The sequence below is a fragment of the Pollachius pollachius genome (genome assembly GCF_949987615.1).
Source record: "Pollachius pollachius genome assembly, chromosome: 8".
Taxonomy (NCBI): Eukaryota; Metazoa; Chordata; class Actinopteri; order Gadiformes; family Gadidae; genus Pollachius; species Pollachius pollachius.
Window position 1 is genome coordinate 1,757,564 of NC_136941.1, and position 20,838 is coordinate 1,778,401.

The 20,838-nt window shown below is 43.7% G+C and overlaps 1 protein-coding gene across 1 annotated transcript; it reads right to left on the minus strand.

Moving 5' to 3' along the window:
- Positions 1-4,549: 4,549 nt before the first annotated feature.
- Positions 4,550-12,289, minus strand: LOC307079175 (uncharacterized protein). Its single transcript, XM_079741306.1, has 9 exons — positions 12,219-12,289; positions 11,107-11,422; positions 10,893-11,018; positions 10,374-10,529; positions 10,189-10,273; positions 7,309-7,472; positions 7,163-7,188; positions 7,021-7,054; positions 4,550-6,359 (listed from the first exon to the last, which is right to left on the minus strand). The coding sequence occupies exons 2-9, from the start codon at positions 11,264-11,266 to the stop codon at positions 5,776-5,778; spliced, it is 1,335 nt and encodes a 444-aa protein (XP_079597432.1). The 5' UTR covers positions 11,267-11,422; positions 12,219-12,289; the 3' UTR covers positions 4,550-5,775.
- Positions 12,290-20,838: the final 8,549 nt, after the last annotated feature.

The following is a 20,838-nucleotide window of genomic DNA, read 5'->3' on the forward strand; positions in this document are numbered from 1 at the left end:
GTTTATCAGGGACAGTTGGCCGGTGGATGTTGGTCCCTGGTTGGTTCAGGACGGTCAGTAGTAGTCACTGGGAGAGAAGGCAGCAGAGAGTCAGGACATACAGCCAGCCTCCACATGCAGCAACACTCACTGAAGACTGAAGCCCAGTGGAGCAGCTCTGCAGCTGGGTACTCTCAGGTGGAGATGAGGACACACACACACACACACACACACACACACACACACACACACACACACACACACACACACACACACACACACACACACACACACACACACACACACACACACACTCTGCCACTCTGGTCCCTCTGCTAGGTAGGCTCTGACTCTCTGGTACAATTAGATGAAATGTTTTAATCACAGCGATATCATTTGACTTGGTGTGAGTCAGTAACCTTTGCAAATCACTGGATATTAATAGATGATCTGTTAGTTATACACAAAGGTAAACATTTGGGATAAGAACTTACCATTTAACTCCCTCTCCTCCTCCTTTTCATTCGTCTTATTTTTTCAATAAAATAAAAATGGAAATAAAATATCAGCATTGGGTTCAACACAAGGTTATCATCTAATAACTCCACCACTGCCAGCTAGGTTCACACATGATTGTGTTCTGCATCAAACCAGTTATAACACTTACCCTCTCAAGACTTAGATTAGCCTTTTCTGTATAGAGATAAACAATACAGCAATAAGTCAGGACAGCAGTCACTATCATTCAGCATAACCATAATACATATTAGTTTACTGTTACCATGATACATGTTAGTTTAATGTTACCATGATACATGTTAATGTAATGTAACCATGATACATGTTAATGTAATGTAACACTTGCCTTTTATTTTCTTCCTGTAAATAATGGCTATGATTATTAAAATCACCAGAAGGACTCCTGATATTATTCCTGCCACTAGTGCTGTCTCTGGAACATGTTCTCCACATTCAGAATCAGATGAATTAGTTCCTGGTTTCATCAGTTTAAGTCCCACAGATTCACATCTGAAAGGACAACAGGTTTAGTTTCAGGGTGTGTAGTGTTATTATCTTGGGAACAGGATAGTAGACTGGGTGTTGGACTCCTGGTCCAAAAGGTACTGAGTTTGATTCACAATGTCCACAACCTGCCTCTTAGCCTCCAGCTAGATAGAAAGGAAGACACTAATGAATTGTGTATACTTGTCTGAATTCACTGCAGGCTGCTTTGGATAAAATTTAAATAGAATAACAACAACATTTTAACCATAGTACAGGCTTCATGCTAAAAGTACCATTAATATACTGCACTGATAAATAAACTAAAATATTCACTTACTCTGTGTGGAGCTGGCAAGATGATGATGTGCCATTTGAGAATGTTCCATCAGTACAGTGAAGGCACTGCGTGTCTTTATCTGCTGTTCCTGCAAGAATATAAAAATATGGATATTTACTTCTGCAATAAAAAATATAGCATCTAGCTGAAATTAATCAAAGTTGTTTGATGAAAGCTCCAAGAAGGAACAAGGAAATATAGAATTGTAATTAAAAGGAGTTCTAGGCTTAATTGATTGAGAAGATGAGTTTTGACACCAACCTGTTTGACCGATGTATTGACCAGGACTGCAAACCGTGTGTCTCTGAGCGGCCCTACATCCAACTCCGTTAGAGTCACTACAGAAGAATCCATCCAGGACCTCACACACAGCATCTGATCTCGATGTACACGACTTGTTCACCTTCAGACCGAGACCTGTCAATCACAACAGTTACAGACTGAGAGAATGAGAAGGTCGTCTTAGGAAATCTTAGATTAGAATACCTTGATAGGAAAAGAAGGGGAGTATTCAGTGCCTTCAAGGGGCATCTAGGCATCTGTTACCCTCATTAATCTAAACTGTGTCTCATTCAATTAATTCACATTCTTGTTTAAGGGGGAAAGGGTTTTAAATGACATGGGTACATATCACTGAGCCATCAGGCTATTGAACCCTGATATTTGTATTGCTATCAAGGGGTTTGTGAAATAATAAGATGAAAAGTGAAAATGTACCTGCATCACAACTTTTACATGAAAAGCATTGTTCACGCCCATTGTTGCCATCTTGGAAAGTACCTTCTGTGCAAGATGCACATGATGTACTTGTGAATTCTGTGCAATGTCTTTTAACATGCATTCCTGTTGGACAGAAAACAATTTACTGTGTTGACTTTTTCAATTTCATTCAATTTAATCCCAAAATAATCTATACAAGCTAGTAAACTAGCTCATTCAGACATTCTGTGGGCTGCATTTAACACAATAATAACCTGATTGAGACCAGATAATTGTCTCTTACCTGGTGGACAGGTGGGACAGCATTCATCTCCCACTCTGTATTCTGCCTGTCGACATGTTGCTGATGCCATATTATCTCCAATTACATTTAAATTGATTAAAACTGTATACATAATTAACATGAATTGAGCATTGGAAATGAACATGGCGGCCAATTTGTAGACATTTCAACAAATCAAACTAAGATTGAAAAGTAAGGTGTATGGTTTTTGACTTAACGTGCTTTCATTTAAAATACAGGGGCCCTACATTCCACCAGGCAGTTCCTCTAAATGGATCGAAGTTCTGCAATATCTGGGGAGAGACAAAACCACGAGCAGCTAATAAATACAGTATCTGGAGACAAGTAGGTGAAGTTTCAACCATTGTGTTACTATAAATGTACACATTTGCTTGCTTAACATCGTTTCAGGTCACCCAAATTAATTTACAGTTTGGAAATATTGAAACGTAGCTGTGAGGCCTCGTCAGAAGAAGGCCGCTCACATCAAAAGCCATGAGGCCTGCTGTAGCGACTCTGAGGAACGACCGAATGTTCTCCCTCTGCAGGACACTGGCCCTCCATCCTGACAGGACATAATAATCCAACGGCCAACAGGCTTTAAGAGCCGGGGGAGATAGCAGAAGTTAAAAAGAGAACCAGGCTGCTTTCCTGTTGCTGAGCCTCATGACGGCTCGTGGTTTTGGCAGAGGGCCCTGGGCCTGTCATGAGGGTCATTAGAGCTGGCGGATTTCAACACGCATGAAACACACATCATATCGCCCACAACTACGACTGCCTCGGTGGCGGTGCAGCTGACCCTCCCAGGATCAATACCATAATAATGTGAAGACATCGGACTGACTTGTGTGTAACAGAACTGAACTATGAAATCATAGTTTTCAGTAAGTGATGATGACCGTTGCTGCTTGTTGTGTGATTTGATTGGTTGATTCGTATCATATTGTATTGTGTAATATTTTTTTGTTTTGTTATTTGTTATTGTTTGTTGATTCAAAATGTATTAGCACCTGCTATAAACAATCCCCCCCCTAATGATTTGGTGACGATACTGGTTCTGGAATACTAAATAGTATGAAGTACGGGTATTGGAACGCAGGGTTAGCCATTTCCAAAAGGGAAATATGGAAAAGGGAATAGTTGTAGAATGAAGGGGGCATGTTGAGCTTAATGTTGGTTTGATTCGTGGGTCAAATGGTCTGGCAGCTATGGAATCTAGAAATATTTGAGACCTGAAATTTGAATGTTGAATGTTCGTTGCAAGGATAACTTTGACACATTTGTTGCTTTCCATTGTAGTTGAGATGTTGATGGAAAATAATAAAACGGCTAACGTATTACGACCCAACTACAAGAAGGCAATAAACATCACTAAACATCCAGCCAGGTTTAGGGGAAACAATTTCCTCGATTCAAATGAGTAGCATTCAGACGTGACCCAATTCCTCCTCCATTTTTATAGGTGAATGCACTCAACTAAATGCATAATTGCATTATAATAGTATTGATTGTGGACACTCACAAAAACACGTTTGAAATTATTCGAGTTGTGGGTGTGAGGTGATTTCTTGTTTGGGAAAAAAAAAGGCTTCCTGTTGTCCAATAGACACGCGACGCGTTCAACCACGGAACTAGTTTGTTTTGTTTTCAGTTTGCTTTCGCGATCAAAAATTAAAAAACAACAAAGTATCAACGTCTTCACCTTTGAAACCAGTGAAACAACTTTCAACCTCACCTCTGAATCTGATACTTCACCTCTCAAAATAAACGTCTAGAAAAAAACTTTCGTCGTTTTCAAAATGTAGGCCTGCCATAGACCAAGGTAAGGTCGATCGACGCCCACACTGAATACACATAAGTTAGAAATATAAAAGGCCTTCATTATTACTGACCTTATTATCAATGACGATTAGAAGACGGATTCAACGCGGGTGCTGATTTGCATATTAAAAACACAATGTTGTTGTCCGTAAACTTTCAGTTTTCCAGTAGGGTGCAGTGAATTCCTTCCGTTCAGTAGGCGTCTCAAGTGTTTACCACACGATTGCAAAAGTAGGCTAGGCGCGTTCACGCTCCTGTTGATAACGAGACGGCTCGCCAGTGATGACGCTTCCGCGTGTTCCCGACAGCGACCGTTCATGTGTAGGGTATCTAAAAGTTCTTCAGAGCAGTTTTTTTTATCCGATAAAAAAAAGTCAGAACTAAACAGAACTTAGCAGGATCCGTTTCAAGTTTGCATGCCTTTATTTCCTTGATAACTATGACTAAGACATTTTCTGGGGGAAACACTGAACCCTTATCCAGTATATAATAGGTTTCAACCATTTCAATAAATAGAAAAAAATAAATAAAATAGAAATTACATTTTCTGAGTCTAGCTGCGTAACAAACTAGAATAAAAACGTTGTCACACCCAAACTGAAACCAGGGGTGCAGTTACATATTTCGCCAGCAGATGTCACTGCCCGACTATTTATGGAATGGAGTGCGCTCTCTCTTCGCTCTCGCTGAACCTTCTTGGGAGAAAAGCCTTATGCGCCTTCGCATTCACGCTCTTTATCTTGATAAACAAAATGTATTTATAAAAGGAACCGTCGGAATATATTTATTTCAGCGGAACGAAAGCGAAAGAAAACACGTCGCCCTAATCCGTCCCAAAGAATAAACGTAATACCTGGGTCATCAAGTTTTGAAGGAACACCATCAGTTACATAAAATGGCTCTGAACACGACAGCTCAGATGACTGCACAACGCAGAGACATTGATTCAAACAACAGCGTCCATATTTATCACTATGGCATCGATAGAAAACGTTGCATTAAAGGGGTGATATCATGCCACCAGGTATGAAGGGCTAATTATGATTCCACGTTCACGCAACGCAAGGACCACGCAGAACCGTTGTTCACACTTCCTCCGTCCGTGAGAAACACTGTTTAGCACCGGAATTCTTGCACCTTCAATACAATTATAGCATTTAAAGTTTAGCAGGGAACCACAGCTTCATTCTCTACAAAATTCACACAGGTGATTCAATTCAAATTCATGGGTGAAAAATGTACGTGTCATCGTTAATAAAATAGTGTAAACATTTTTAAACGTATCATACAAAAAATTCACTCTCAAAGACAAGTGCTTCCTCTCACCCAAAATCTCCGTAAAAACATTCGTTACCCATCATACCCCAGGACGCCTCACAGAGCACACCTCACACTATTCATTAACCCCTCACTTGCCTTTGCTCTGAGAGCCACATATAGGAGAATAATGTGAGGATTGATCAAATAATGACTATAAACACACCACGCCTCTTCTCCTGTGAGAGCTGGCATCCGGAAGGAATCAGACTGGTGCATTTCCTCCCCTAGTTTCTGAGTTTGAGTCATCAGATTCACTTTCAGGTTGATCCAGATTTTCTGGAACTGGCATTGCTTCTTCCTCTGCACGGTCTCAGGGAAACTTGGGACTTCGGATTTTAAAGTGACTTGGTACCGATTTAGAGCGAACATAAGACCTGCTGGCTGACCGGGAGGTGGCTGGGGGCAGCTGGCTGAGGGGGGTGGTCTGGGAGACTCCATTGTCTCTCCTGATGAGGGCTGGTTTTAGTGAGTTTAAGTCATCAGATTCACATTCAGGTTGATCCAGATTTTCTGGAACTGGCGGAACTTCTTCTCCTGCAGCTTCATTACCATCCCAGAGTAAAACACAGTCGCTGGGATACTTGGGACTTTGGATTTTAAAGTAACTTGATACCGACTTGGAGCGAACACAAAACCCTCTGGCTGACTGAGAGGTGAAGGAGCGCATCAGACTGAGGAGGCTAGACTGGGAGGCTCCATTGTCTCTCTTGATGAGGACAGGCTGATCGTCATCCTGATCGATTGTGACTGACACAGGTCCATTACGTGTGCAGCTTGAGGGTGGGGCTGGATCCTGACTCTGGTCATCATCATGATCATCCGTAGTTGCAGCAGGGATAGTTATGGTATGCTCTTGTTGGTCCCTGGTTGGTTCAGGACAGTCAGTAGTAGGTACTGGAAGAGAAGGCAGCAGAGAGTCAGGACATACAGCCAGCCTCCACATGCAGCAACACTGACTGAAGACTGAAGCCCAGTGGAGCAGCTCTGTAACTGGGTACTCTGATGAGATGAGATCACAACCAGACACTCAACCAGACACACACACACAACCAGAGGAGCAAGCTACTGAATACACTTTTAATCGTTGTACTTTATCTCGTATTTTTCCACTCTGAATACGCCTCTACACAGAACATCTTGACAGACTGAATACGTGTAGGGAGACGGCTGCCATTATCGTGGTCAAACAAGGACAGAAGTCTTTCTACCCTTTGTCCCTGCTCTGTGTTGTCATGACGACTCAGTGAGCTACGTTATAAACGCCACTGAGCTGACGTTATGCTGGCCACATCGCCCCAGCTATGAGAGTAGTGTCTTATATACATGGATAGCTCCATTCTATAATCTAATATCTAGATGATGTTGTTCAGTAGGTCTGCCACTCTGGTCCCTCTGCTAGGTAGGCTCTGACTCTCTGGTACAATAGGATGAAATGTTTTGAATCACAGCGATATCATTTGACTTGGTGTGAGTCAGTAACCCTTGCAAATCACTGGATATGAATAAAAAATCTGTTACTCATTGACAAAGTGTAACATGTGGAATAAGAACTTACCAAGATTATAGTCTGTTTCGGCTATTCCCTTTTTCTATAAAATAAAATGTGAATAAAATACATTTACTTTAAAATACATACCACTGCCAGTTAGGGTTACACATATTATTGTGTTCTGTATCAAACCAGTGATAACACTTACCTTCGAAAGACTTCTATAAAGCAATGCTATAAAGAGATAAACAATACATCAAAATATCAGGACAGCAGTCAATATCATTCAGCATCAACATGATACATGTTATTTTAATATAACCATGGTACATGTTAGTTTAATGTAACACTTGCCTTTTATTTTCTTCCTGTAAATAATGGCTATGATTATTAAAGCCACCAGTATGACTCCTGATATTATTCCTGCCACTAGTCCTGTCTGTGGACCATGTTCTCCACATTCAGAATCAGTTGAATCAGTTCCTGGTTTCATCAGATTCAGTCCCACAGATTCACATCTGAAATGAGAAGGACCAGACAACAGGTTTAGTTTCAGGGTGTGTAGTGTATATCCTATCCTGGGGGGAGGATAGTAGATTGGGTGTTTTGACTCCTGGTCCAAAGGTACTGGGTTCAATCCCCAATGTCCACAACCTTCCAGAAGGCCTTCAGGAAGGTTCTTCAGCTACATGCCTGACCCCTATCTGCTCCTAATGACCTGTATCTACCTGTGACTGAATTCACTGTACACCGCTTCGGGGAAAATGACTAAATAGTAAATTATATAAATTGTCAAGCATTAAAGGAGCATTTCACCGGTGGAGACATGAATCTGTATTGAAGTGGGTCATATATGTAGTCGAATAGTAACATACATTTCTAATTTGGTGCCTTCTTGACCAAGAAAAGGCAGACAGTGACTTTTTGCCGCCTGTGGATTGAAGACGACACTCCCACAATGCCAATCAGCGTTCACTCCCTGAGGGACGTAACATAACAGCCAATCAGCGTTCACTCCCTGAGGGACGTAACATAACAGCCAATCAGCGTTCACTCCCTGAGGGACGTTACATAACAGCCAATCAGCGTTCTCTCCCTGAGAGAAGTAACATAACAGCCAATCAGCGTTCAATCAGCGAGTGAATCGCAGCAGGAGGGAAAAGTGATTGTTGCTGTTTTAAATAAAATTATAGAATATATATTGGTATCTATATAATATAATATATATTATCACAGACAAAATCTGTGTTCGCCTCCGGATGATATTAGGAATTAAAGACTGCGTCGGGTTCTCGGACGTCTCTGGAACTTCCACAACAAGTAAAGACTCGTAGTGGGGGTTATCTCGGCCAGAGTCCTGCACGGGTTCGGTGACCCACACAATTTGGATGAATTGGGTGAAAAATAATCTACTGTGTCGGACACGGGTGCGAGTCGGGTCAGACGCCTGAATAGCGCGGGTTGGGTGCGGGTTTTGCGATGCGATCGAGACTTCTCCGGTGCTGGAGATGTTCTTCAGGAGTCAACTGAAACCGTCCACAGTGGACGATGTGCTTTTTTTGAACAGCAATCTAAAGCACCACGCCAAACACCAGATCCCCGGCGTTCCATCTAATGGGTCTAATTTTCCTTCGGGTGCGGGTCGGGTGTCGGTATCAATTTATAGCGGGTCTGGTCGGGTGCGGAATGTAATTCGCCGGTACGGGCGGTTGCGGGTTTGCAAAATAAGAGCGTGTATTGATTCTCGGCCATGGTGGGGAAGGAATTGGGGGAAGAAACTTTGGCTTTGACTCTCTGAAGTCCAGATTGAACCGCGACTTCAGATTGATGTGGAAGGACCAGAGACGTCGGAGAACCCGACGCAGTCGTTTATTCATAATATCATCCGGAGGTGCACACAGCTTTTTGCCGTGATATTATATATTATATTTTATTACACGGCTCTTCTCAATGCCGTGGAACGCTCCGTTCACTTGCATGGGCCTTCCCAACTTCCGGCGGTGAATAATTTTCCGATAACTGACAAGCATATAATGACCGCTGTCAAGGTAAGTGGATTTTTTGCCTCTAATGACGTCTTCGGTATCACTCTGCAAGTAGTCCGGTAACTTATCAACCCCAGCGTATTCCGTTGCTAAGCGACGTCAACGTCTTTGGCGGACTATTTCTCTGCTGATCAACACTACGAATGGTAATGTAAAAAGACACACCGTGTGAAGTTATCTTTTCATTTTGGCAAATAGCCGTGTAATAAGCGGGATAATAAGCCCCTTCAGGGTGAAGCAAGACAACTCTGCATCGCGTCGGTGTCCTGTTCTGCCTGTTGGGGCTTATTTTCCTGATAATGACCGATGTTCTATACATTATCCCTTAAATAGATGTCTATATGTTATATTATATAATTTAGAAATAGAGCTCCAGGTCTCCCGCTGGAGCTCCCGGAGTGTTCTAGATTATCTCATAGAACACGGCCCAAAGCTGTGTGCGCGTCCGGATGGTGTTATGAATAAACGACTGCGTCTCTGGTACTACGTCATTGCTTCTTTAGCGCTTGTGTGATCTACCGGTCACACCGGTCACACGGTAACGTCAAAATCCATACCGTAGGGCAAATTCACACCGGTGTGCTCTCTATACCGTACTACTCTCTATCGATACCATACACCCCTAAGTCCCACCCACTGGCACTGATCTGTAATAGGTCTGTAGCATCAGTGGGCCCCACCTGCTAGAGGCGGGTTTGAAAATGAGGAACTAGTGCTTGTAGTTTTTTAGAGCCCCCCACCCCCCTTACACTTTCTGCTTTAAATGACGCAAAAATCGTCATTTTGAGCCATGTAAAGCAGGAAGTGTTAGAGGTAGATAAGATCTCCCGTCTCAGGGGAAAATGATGGAATGATGCAAGACCATTCAAAAACATGACTGGGTTTCTAACGATACAAAGCTTAATGCAAATAGGTGAAGTGTCCCTTTAATGATATTTTTGCTATATGTTATTATGCCATTTTTATGATTAATAGAGGAGTAAACTATAAACATAATGACTGCTGTATGTATTATAAGGACTATCAAATAAAAAACTGACCAATGAACATATAATATATGGCCCAGGCCTACCTCGCAATTAATGAAGTGTACATATAAAGAGTGAGCAGTCAATCGATCGAAAAAAAATCAGCCAAATCCCATGATAATGCTTTGATTAATCGTGATTAATTAGTTAACTCCACTTACATCGTGTGGGGTTGGCATGACGATGTGCCATTTGAGAAAGTACCATTAGCACATGAAAGGCACTCTGTGTCTTTATCTGCGGTTCCTGTAAGAATATACATGTTTTATTGAACAACACCATTTCTCAGATATGCTTTTTCAAAGCTATAATTAATGTTGACGTAGAGTATCTATAGAACACAGACCTGTTTGACCGATGTAATGACCAGGACTGCAAACCGTGTGTCTCTGAGCGGCCCTACATCCACCTCTGTAAGAGTCACTACAGAAGAATCCATCCAGGACCTCACACACAGCATCTGATCTTGATGAACACGACCTCTTCACCTTCAGACCGAGACCTGTCAATCACAACAGTTACAGAGGAACCTGAGACAACCTGAGAATACACAACTTCTGATATAAACATGAACAACACAACTTCTCTATCGACATGAACAACACAACTTCTGATACATACATGAACAACATGACTTCTGATATAAACATGAACAACACAACTTCTAATATATAAACATGAACTACACAACTTCTGATATAAACATGAACACAACTTATCTGATATAAACATGAACAGCACAACTTCTGATATAAGCATGAACAACATAACTTCTCTGATATAAACATGAACAACACAACGTTCTCATCAACATAACATATTGGGGTTGCATGTGGGGCATTTCCATTAAATAATATAAATGTACCTGCATCACACTTTGTACAGGTAGAGCATTGCTTCTTCACATTAAGGCCTTCTTGGAAAGTACCATCGGAGCAATTTGTGCACTTTGTCATGCTTCTCTCTTCACAATCCTTATAAACATGCATTCCTGTTGAAACGATAATGTTGAATTTCTCCAATCTGATTATATTTTTATATTCATATGTTTAACAACAGTTCAGACATTTTACTCTTACCAGCAGGACATGCAGGGCAACATTCAATTCCCACTCTGTATTCATCCTTGGGACACAATGGTGATGCAGTGGTAGCAACTCCACAAGTAACAGAAACTGAACATATTGTTAATATGAACGCTAAGAACATGGTGATCCCTTTTGTGTGAGCTTCAACCATCCAACGAATGAAATTTGACTGCAGTTCTGTGGCTGTGTGTCATTGCAAGACGTGTTTTAACATGGTTTCTTTCTAAATATATGGGCCACACCCTAAAAGTTGGCTGCCATGACATTGCCCAGCAGTTACAGGTTTCTTCCTGAACTTCAGAAATATCTGGGGAGAGATAGAAGAAAATACAGCAGTTAAATGTGGTAACTTGCTTCCGTAACACTTTCGTCAAAAACAACTGAATATGTAGTTTAGAAATATCATGGTTCCCCATTGATTTTTATTTTTTATTTTATCCATGTTCCTCCCTTTCCTGGAAGATGGCCGCACGGGCATTAAAGACCAATTAATCTGTGTACCTTCATTTCTATAACTTTTATATACAAACAAAAATCAAGTCAAAAGTCTTTCAAATTGAAGCCAGCAAAACAGAAAAGCAAATCAGCGCAGCAACTCGTGAAAGTACTGAAGACAAAAGCCCCGATATAGTTGGATTTGTAGTTGAACATGTATTATTTTGACGCGTTTAAAAACATACATTTATGAGTTATAACTTATAAACATATATATAACGTTTAAGCGCTAGACTATCTTCATTAGGATACATCCTGTTCTAGATATTATTTGGTTAATGGATGACAGAAGTTTAATGTAGGATTCCTTCAAGTGTAACTTCCACCATGACTGACTCGTCCCATCTTAGCGCTCAAACCATCATCCTCCAGGCGGCTGAAGAGCTCGGTATTTTTTGCTTTGGTTTTTGTTTCCCCGGATTTAAAAAGACTGGGACGAACCATCTTCTTACTTCCTCGTCTTAACCGAGTGAAAATGAAAGTAGGAATGTCCCAATCAACTATCACTATTTATAGGCTACATGTCATAGTTGTACCCACTTAACTTATAACATAATGTCGTGATGAATATATTGACGAGACTATCTGATTTGATTTAGATGACTTACTTTGATTGAGATCGTCGTAACTCTCGTCTCTGATCAACATAAACACTTACGTGTATGTAAGTGTGTCACACCTACCCTTAAATGATTGCCTACGCCCCGTCCCCACTGCACCGTCCGTCAAAGGACGTCGGAAGGCGTGGCTGACAGACGGGGGAGCTTTCCAGGGTCGTCAGAGCCCGAGTAGTGTCACAGTGCTTAAATTTGCATACGCGATCTGATTGGATGACGGATCCGTCGCTGCCGAAAAAGTTTAACATCTTTCAACTTTTTGACGGTGCCGACGGATCCAACGGAACGGACGGATCCACAATGCATTGCGCGTCCGTCCCCATTCAAAGTCAATGGGGATCAGTCAACGGATGCAGTGGGCACGAGCAGTTTCAAGTGGGTGTGTCCACCTAGTGAAAGGTGGATAAACCAGTTTACCAGCCTACCCAGTGGCCTGTACCAACACACACACACACACACACACACACACACACACACACACACACACACACACACACACACACACACACACACACACACACACACACACACACACACACACACACACACACACACACACACACACACACACACACATCATGTCTATTTATATCTGGCAACAGGGTTGACTTGATGACATGATCATTTTATGACCGCCTGGTGACAGTCTGTCCACAGGGGGGCACCAACACCTCGATGAGCGAGTTATGCGGTCATCTACCCAGAGATGGTTAACTTTCTGATTTAACCCTTTGAAAAAGTATGGTCCAAATAATCCTCTCCTATTCTACTGGACAATATATTTTAGTTTTGTCCTGGTTCAGGGTTAGGCTTATTTATTTTATCAGTTATTATGATTATTATTTTTAATTTCACCAATAATTACAGAAACGTGGTCATAACAAGCATCCATTCTGACGTGCCTGTGTATTCTCTTAAATGTGGTCTTTAATCCATTAGAGGATTTCTTAAAAAGTCCGATAATTCGTTGGGCTCGTCCTCGATGATCGTCGCGTCCCACCACACTGGGTGCAGCTTGGGACTTCCTGCACCAGGGGGCGCTCTGACCCCTCCGGATGCACCCGTGTGTATAGCGTCGACTTTGTTACTATAAGCTCTCTCACGGTCAAAATTATGTTTTTATTACCCCAATAATTGTATCTGGATTAGTGTACTGTGATGTATCGTTGTCGTATAAACAACACCATGGCCACAGCACGGTACATAGTATTCATATTTTAATTGTATTTAAGTGTTAAGGCCTAAACGGAGGATGAAGAGGCCTACATGATGTATGATAAAGTGAGTCGGCCTAATGTACGCACAACAATGAGTATCACAGTGGGTGAACAACAGACATTATCAGCATATCGTCACCATTTAAATCCACCTGGCTCTGAGGGACTGCCTGAACCCCCGAGGGGCCGGAAGCAGACCTCTCTCAACGGGGCCCTGACGGCGTGGACCCACGGGGCCCCCGGCCACTGTCACGGGGCGCTGCTCCTTCCAACAGGAGGCCCTGCACAGAGGAAGGCATCTGTTGGTCCCAGGGCCACCAGGGGCCACAATGGCATTAACCTAATGAGTTGTATGTAGTAATTAAAGGTGCCTCACTAAATGCTTTACACACCCACACCTCTCTCTCTCTCTCCAACCCTCTTTTCCTCTCAGTCCCTCTCTCCCTGTCTCTCTTTCTCCATCCCTCTCCAATTCTCTCTCTCTCTCTCTCTCTCCCTCCCTCTCTCCCTCGCCCTCTACTTAGAATTAATTATTAGGATCAATCAGTGATGCTGGTTGGCAGTGGAGCGGGGGAGGCGAGAGGACAGTGGTATTTAGCCTTGATTAATGAAGTGACCTTCCCCACAGCCCTGGCTGTGCTTGAGACAAATCTATCCTGTTCTCAAAGTGACCCCTAGGGGGAGGTGCAAGACTGGCCAGGTGCCGCCGAGTCGTTTCTTAACTTGACGCAGCCTGTTTCTATCACCTCCTTTGATACGTAAATCCTCATTTAAAAAGACAAACGAAGCAATCCTGTGATTTTGTTACCGCCGAAATGCACCATTCACATCCACCAGACACACGGAACAACAGGTTGAAGAGATGGTATTTTTAGCGAACGCTGGATGTCGGCCTAGTCACCAAATAGACTTTCATTGTTGTCCCGAAGCACATTGAAATGTCACAGAGCCGTCACGCATGCTTAAGTCAGCAGAATCTGCCCTTGTGATTAATTTGACTTGTCAAATTGTTTCCCAAAACATTGGCGCTGGGCAACCGCTCGTCTGGAGAATGAGATCCGCCCAACTTGTCCTTTAGAAGAGCATCAGTGGGTCAAACTGCAACGTTGGGATGATGTGTAAAAAAGCGAGTCTTTTTGGAAATACAAGCATCACTTCTAGTTAAAGGATTCTGTAGAACTCTATGATGATCCTTTGATGCTAAATGCAACAAAAAAAAGGAAAAGGGGTATCCTATCTATGTGAATCTATAAGAAACGCGAAGCCCTTTCAAAGTCAACGAACAGGTAATTGTTGAATGGCAGCAGTGCAGATAATATAGACATGCATTGAAATAAATACATAAGCTATCTGTCCTTTATCAGCTCCCATGGGCCAAGGTTGGCAGAAGGCTCCATCAGCACTTTTTAATTAGTTTTGCGTTAAAAAGCCCAGAAGTAATCTATCAATATGTGGGCTACGTACAAATACACCCAACACTGAAACGTGCAATTCCAGAAGTCCATTATATCCTTTCAACAGACCCAGCCAGCGGACAGCACAGATAATGCTATAATGTAAAGGTAGGCGGCTGCTGATCTGCAGATGTGATTGATTTAATGTGTGGAGCAGAGAGCGCCTGTACCAGTGCGGTGTTTCAATCTTTTTGTGCCGTATTTTCAATCAATTATTTTTTTCTGCACATTCGGATTCACTGTGGCCGGTAACAGTCAGGGTGTGCACCGGGTTAGTGCCAGACCTAAGGGTAGGCCAATGCAAGCCCAAAGGGTTTAAAAATGCAATCATTTTAATGTGCATTTGAAGGCCAACACTTGACTCAGTCCAGAACATATGTACAGTTTGTTGGCTGACGATCACATCTGATTTACTGGAGAGGTTAAGATGAACACAACGATTCCGGAACGACGACTTAGCCTCTTCATTGCTGTTAACTTTATTACAAATTTTAACTCATCATTTTAGCATACCATGACCGTATTATAGCCTTGATGACATAGCAGAGATGTCACCGCTGCAGTGTTTCCCAACCTTTTTTACGATGGAAAGATTGGAAGATTCATAATCTGGGGGATAATCCGTCTGACGACATTACAGCAGAACTCCTGGGGGGAGACAGCGTAGAGCCAGGGCGGAAACTTCTTCCTACCTGCTTCGCCAGGGAGATATTCTAACAAAAAGAGGAACTCATCAAACCTTCAGAAGCGGATTTTTGTATTGTGGCTAAAGTGGCCGGACTACATGGTGTTGATTGGAAACCTTTACAGATTCTTCTGCACCGTTTTCAAGGGCTGGCTGAGCTTTTGTTCACCAATACGCTCCAACAGATCCCTGTCTCCCCCAACATCATTAGCCGAAACAAATTAGAAGTCAAAGAAAGTGAAAAGCCAAAATCATCCAGGTTGGAGCACTGACCATCTGACTTTAAACATTATTCTATAGTTTGATTTATGAGAGGAGAAGATCCCTAATATCCATCTATATATGTCCCAGTGAAATAATAGTAGTTCCCCCATGGCTACGAATCATTAGTCTGTTCACATAGATGGGACCTCTACCTTTCAAAATATTCAAATAGAAAATGTAGCGTGAAATATCTACAGCTCATGAGCCAGCAATCTCCTGTGAGTCCGAATGAATTTCAGGCGACCCCAATTGAGAATCCAACCCCAAAGGTTGGGAAATACCGTGACTAACAGCAGCTCTGTCTGTTTCAATACACCAAATCCTCCTTACAATCATTTTCCCCATCAGCTCCACTCCCTGCACCTTAGCCCAGCAAGTCAATGTGCGATGCAGAAAAGGGATATCAGCCCACTCCATTAGCCCAGGGCTAATGGTGATGGTGGGGCCAGCACATAACAGACCAGAGCGTAGCATATCGCTATTTCCCTTGCTAACGGCGCGTGCTCTATCACTCGGTCAATTCCAGCCCAGGTGCTACGTTTTGGCGCGGCAATGCTAATGCTGCAGTTTTGGCGGGAATCCAATAACGCTGCGGCGGCCGGGTCATTACCGGACTGACCTCGAGGATCACCGTTTAGCATAAACCGGCGCGGGCTGTAGGAGGGGTTCAGGACATGACTTTTCATTTGCCAGCAGGGGGGGATATTGGGGAGATTATAATGCTATGCTGGATAGCTTAAGTGTATTCACTTGAAACAAGCTTAAGTGTACTCACTTGAAAACAATGCGCTTTGTCTAATGGTGTCGGGTCGGACAAAGGCGGGGACTCGGGTTTTAAAGCCATCGTGCTAACGAGGTGAACGTATTGATGTGCACACACAGGAGCCACAGGAAACACACGTTGGACAGATATCTTTCAGCTTCGAGGAATATTATTTCGCTGTATAAAGTTTGCTGTTCGGTCCTCCAGAAATGTTCTGGTGTTTCCATGTTAGGAGCTAGGAGCTCAAGGGGGACTATCCCGACCTAGCCTGGTCCTACCAGACTCTCGCACTTCATTTCATTTGCACAGAGAGTCTGGACTAGAGGTGGTTCGGTCGCGAACTGATTCGTTCGAACGAACGAATCGTTAGAACGAACGATCCGAACTGGTTCTTCTCTCTCGGTCGTCTCGTTCGCGTCGGTCGTCTCGTTCGCGTCGTCCGTGACTCAGAATTGACTCCTCCCAGACCCACGACTCGCAGACAGTTCGTTCAGGAAGACGAGGGACCGAGGCGACTCACGGCACACACTGTTGCTTGCACTGCACCAGGAGCAGGTTATAGTTATAACTAGGCTTTACTTAGTTAGCTTCAACGATACATGAAGTAAACATACTTGGAACGTCCATGTAGGCCTACGCAGCAGCACTATGCGCAGGTGATGCCGCATGATATGCCGCAAGGCATATCATTATTAACTAACGCATTATCTCTGAGGTGAAGTAAAGCCTCAGGTGGTCCATTACATTTTCTTGTCAAGTAGCCTGGTGTTTACATTTTAGGGTTAGGGTTTCACATTGATCCTTTATCTCGGGTATTTTTTTAATATATAAAATTAACGATATTGACTCAACTTTCAGGATAAAGTGATTCGATTCGCCATTCGATTCACCGGAAACTCGACCGAACCAGTTCAGTCGAGTTTCCGGTAGCACTGAGTCTGACTGACTCAGCTGAGAACCATGCAATGGGTGCATTGCATGATGCGATTCACCGCTACCGGAAACGGAAACTGGACTGAACCGGAAACTGGGCTGAACGAACGAACGAACGATTCGCGAACGACTCATCTTGGCGAACTGACTGACGCGAACTGGTTCACGTAAACGAATCATTGAATCCACCTCTAGTCTGGACCTACTCAATTGACAAACGTTAACTCACTTGAGGGCGGGTTTCTGTTGAAGTTTAAAACTATTTGATCTGCCCAGTGCCACTCTGGATCTGCCATAACCAATCGCTAACGTTTGGCCGGGAATCACGTTGCGCGCAGGCTGTAAACAAACCAAACACCGTGCGTGAAGATGTCCGTCAACGAGCGCTGACTTTAACGTCATTGATCTCAGCCACTCCCTCTGTTGGACGCAGAAAATTTAGAGGGAGAAAACCCAGTAACATACCGCAGACCCTGACCGAGTAATGAAGGGAAATCAAAATTGAGCGGAAGTACTTAGGCGGGCGGATCCAGGCTAATCCCGACCTCATCTGAGTACAAACCTTTCACTTCCAAGATACGACACCGAGCCCGGCAGCGACGTACCGAACAGCTTCTGCTGCTCTTTATTCCCTGAATCGAATGACACATTAATGGAATTCCTTTCTGTAAAAACAAAACAATAATCACGCCTCACATTTGCATTCAGACATTTAGCCGACACTTTTATGCACTGCGACTCTCGATTGGGGCTGACGATCAAAGCATGCAATCCAAATCGGAGCAGCTAGAAAAACTAAACAACCCAACATAGTTAGAAAAAAAAGAACGACAGAGTGGCACTGATGCATTGTGTATTGATGTGCGCAACGTGCCGTTCAATATTCAAGCGGCCCTTCAGAGGCACGGAGGAGGTTCGACCCGGGGTCCCTGATTCACAAGAACGGCGCCGTTCCACTTGGCCACTGAGGCTCAGTCAGACTGAGGGGGGGGGGGGCATATCATTCCAATTACAAATAATATTGATAGCATCGTTGCTGTGTCCTCCAAGTCCCCCCACTATCGCAAATTAAATCCTGTTGGATCAATGCACATCCGACCCACATTTAGTCTTCTCCTCATATCCGTTGGTCCGAGGAGGACACTACCACCGCCCTCCCGCCTCTAACAAGCAGAATCGCCATGGAAACAATGGTTCTTACGCTGACTACAGTGTAAGACATGTTAAAACGATCGGAGGACCATCTGTGGGTGTGTGTGTGTGTGTGTGTGTGAGGAGGGTAGGGAGAATGGGCTCTTGGGAACATGTTCTCGTGAGTTTGTTAGTCCTCATCTCGTCAGTTATGTCCTCGTAAGTGTGCAGCCTCATAACATAGCACGCTTATAAGGTAGCATGCTCATTAGCTAATGTCCTCGTAAGACGGTATCATCATAACGTATAATGGACCTGCTCATTACTGGTGTCCTCGTAAGATGGCTTCCTCAAAACATAGCACCCTTATAAGGTAGCATGCTCATTACTGGTGTCCTCGTAAGATGGCTTCCTCAAATCATAGCACCCTTATAAGGTAGCATGCTCATTACTGGTGTCCTCGTAAGATGGCTTCCTCAAAACATAGCGCCCTTATAAGCTAGCATGCTCATAAGTTATTGGTTGCGTCCTCACAAGGCATGTTCCTCATAAGCTGGCTTGCTAATAAGGTATAACCCAGGTGACTTGAAGGAATTGTTGTCCTTGTTGTCCTCTCTCCTTTGCAAAGCCGGGACAGTTTTGCTGGAAAAGATAAAGGGAGTGACATCAAAGCATAACATTTGACGTGCATTATATCCCCTCAAGTGCCTCCAAACGTCTGGTCATATCTCTCTCAACCCAGGGAGCTTGCCCCAGTGCCCCCCATGCCCGAGCTTGAACTATTGCAGTTCACCTAACGGCCAAAGGGGCCAGTATTGAGAAGAAGCTTACCGTTACATCCTAACACCCTAACTGTTAACACATCTACTCTCCAGCAAGCCACTCGTCTTCCCCGCGCTCAGCAGGGGGGCATTGTTCCCGCCGAGTCCCCAGAGTCAGCTGACCTGTGCTTCTTTATGCTCATTGGTCCCCGGACCAATGAATCTCTCTCTGTGTCCCCTTTCCTCCCGTCGCCGCCCGGCCCGCTGTCCTAGCTCTAAGCTGTGTGAGTGTTGCTAGTCCCCAGGGTCCGAAACACAGAACAGTTTTACTCCTTGCCCTTCCCTGTCTCAGAAGTTGGTGAGTGTATCTGCTGGGAATCTGACTGCGTTCACACTGAAAGAGAAAGAAAATCTTTGGCTCAGGGTGAATAAATACAAAGGCAATGCAAAAAAAACGCCGGCCAAGCCGACAGAGGGAATGGCTCGAATGGCAAATGACGCGAATTCACGTCATTCGCGTGTTCGCTTGAGTGGAAATAGTTTAGCGGCGGCGGGAATTTTTGGTGAATTGGTTCACGCGAGCAGCCTCGCCGGAGTAACGTGAGGAGAACATTTGCTTTGCTTCGTCTCTTTTGCTGTGGTTTCCCTTGATTAGGAACCAGGGTGGCCTGCGAGCTGTGTTGATTAGCGGCCCTGTCTGACATCACCACAGTTTGAATTAAAACCAGGAAGACAATAGATAGGACGATATTATCTTTGAACTCATCCTCTTTTTGTACTATTGTAGCTAATGATTACTTTTATCAGTATTGAATATAAAGGACAACACCGGTAGTGATCAAAGCTCAAATCTTACCCGCCTCTCCTGGCTTCTCTTAAACAACCGTTACTCTTCAGCTGAATCTGTACAAGGAAGTTGTTTTGACAAATGGTATTGGCAACAGATGTTGGAGTGAGACCAGGAGAGATGATTACGATGGTTTGATCACCGAGACCAGTATCGTACTTTAAGTGTTGCCTTTTTACCTTCCTGATTTCATTTCCATGTCTCGTTGGAGATGACAGACAGCGGTATGCAAATCGTTTTTCCTCCAAATCAATTTTCCTTAATAGCTCCACAGAACAGCTTGGTTAAGATCTGCAGACAAATGGCCCAACCCAGGCAGAGCTCCCCCTAGCCCAGCTCCTAGCCTAGCGTAGCTCCTCCCTTAGCCAGACGCTAATCTTCTCCCTATCTTCACCACCAGCTTTTGTTCGTGGCTCGGCCCCAGACGTCTGGGAGGAAGTGGATTGGACTTGTTACTTTATTGAGCGTCCTACAGTCATTCAGCAAAAAGACCATTTCTCTCCAAGACAGTGTGTGTCTGTGTGCGCATGTACGTGTGTGTTGTCATAGCCCTACC

What these genes read in the sequence shown, in the direction of transcription:
- LOC307079175 (XM_079741306.1), bottom strand. Translation starts at nt 11,266, where the DNA reads ATGGTTGAAGCTCACACAAAAGGGATCACCATGTTCTTAGCGTTCATA. An exon ending in CTGTACAAAGTGTGATGCAG is followed by an intron (nt 10,530 to 10,892) that starts GTACATTTATAT and finishes TGTGATTGACAG; the next exon opens with GTCTCGGTCTGAAGGTGAAG. An exon ending in TTTATAGAAGTCTTTCGAAG is followed by an intron (nt 7,055 to 7,162) that starts GTAAGTGTTATC and finishes TTTATTTTATAG; the next exon opens with AAAAAGGGAATAGCCGAAAC.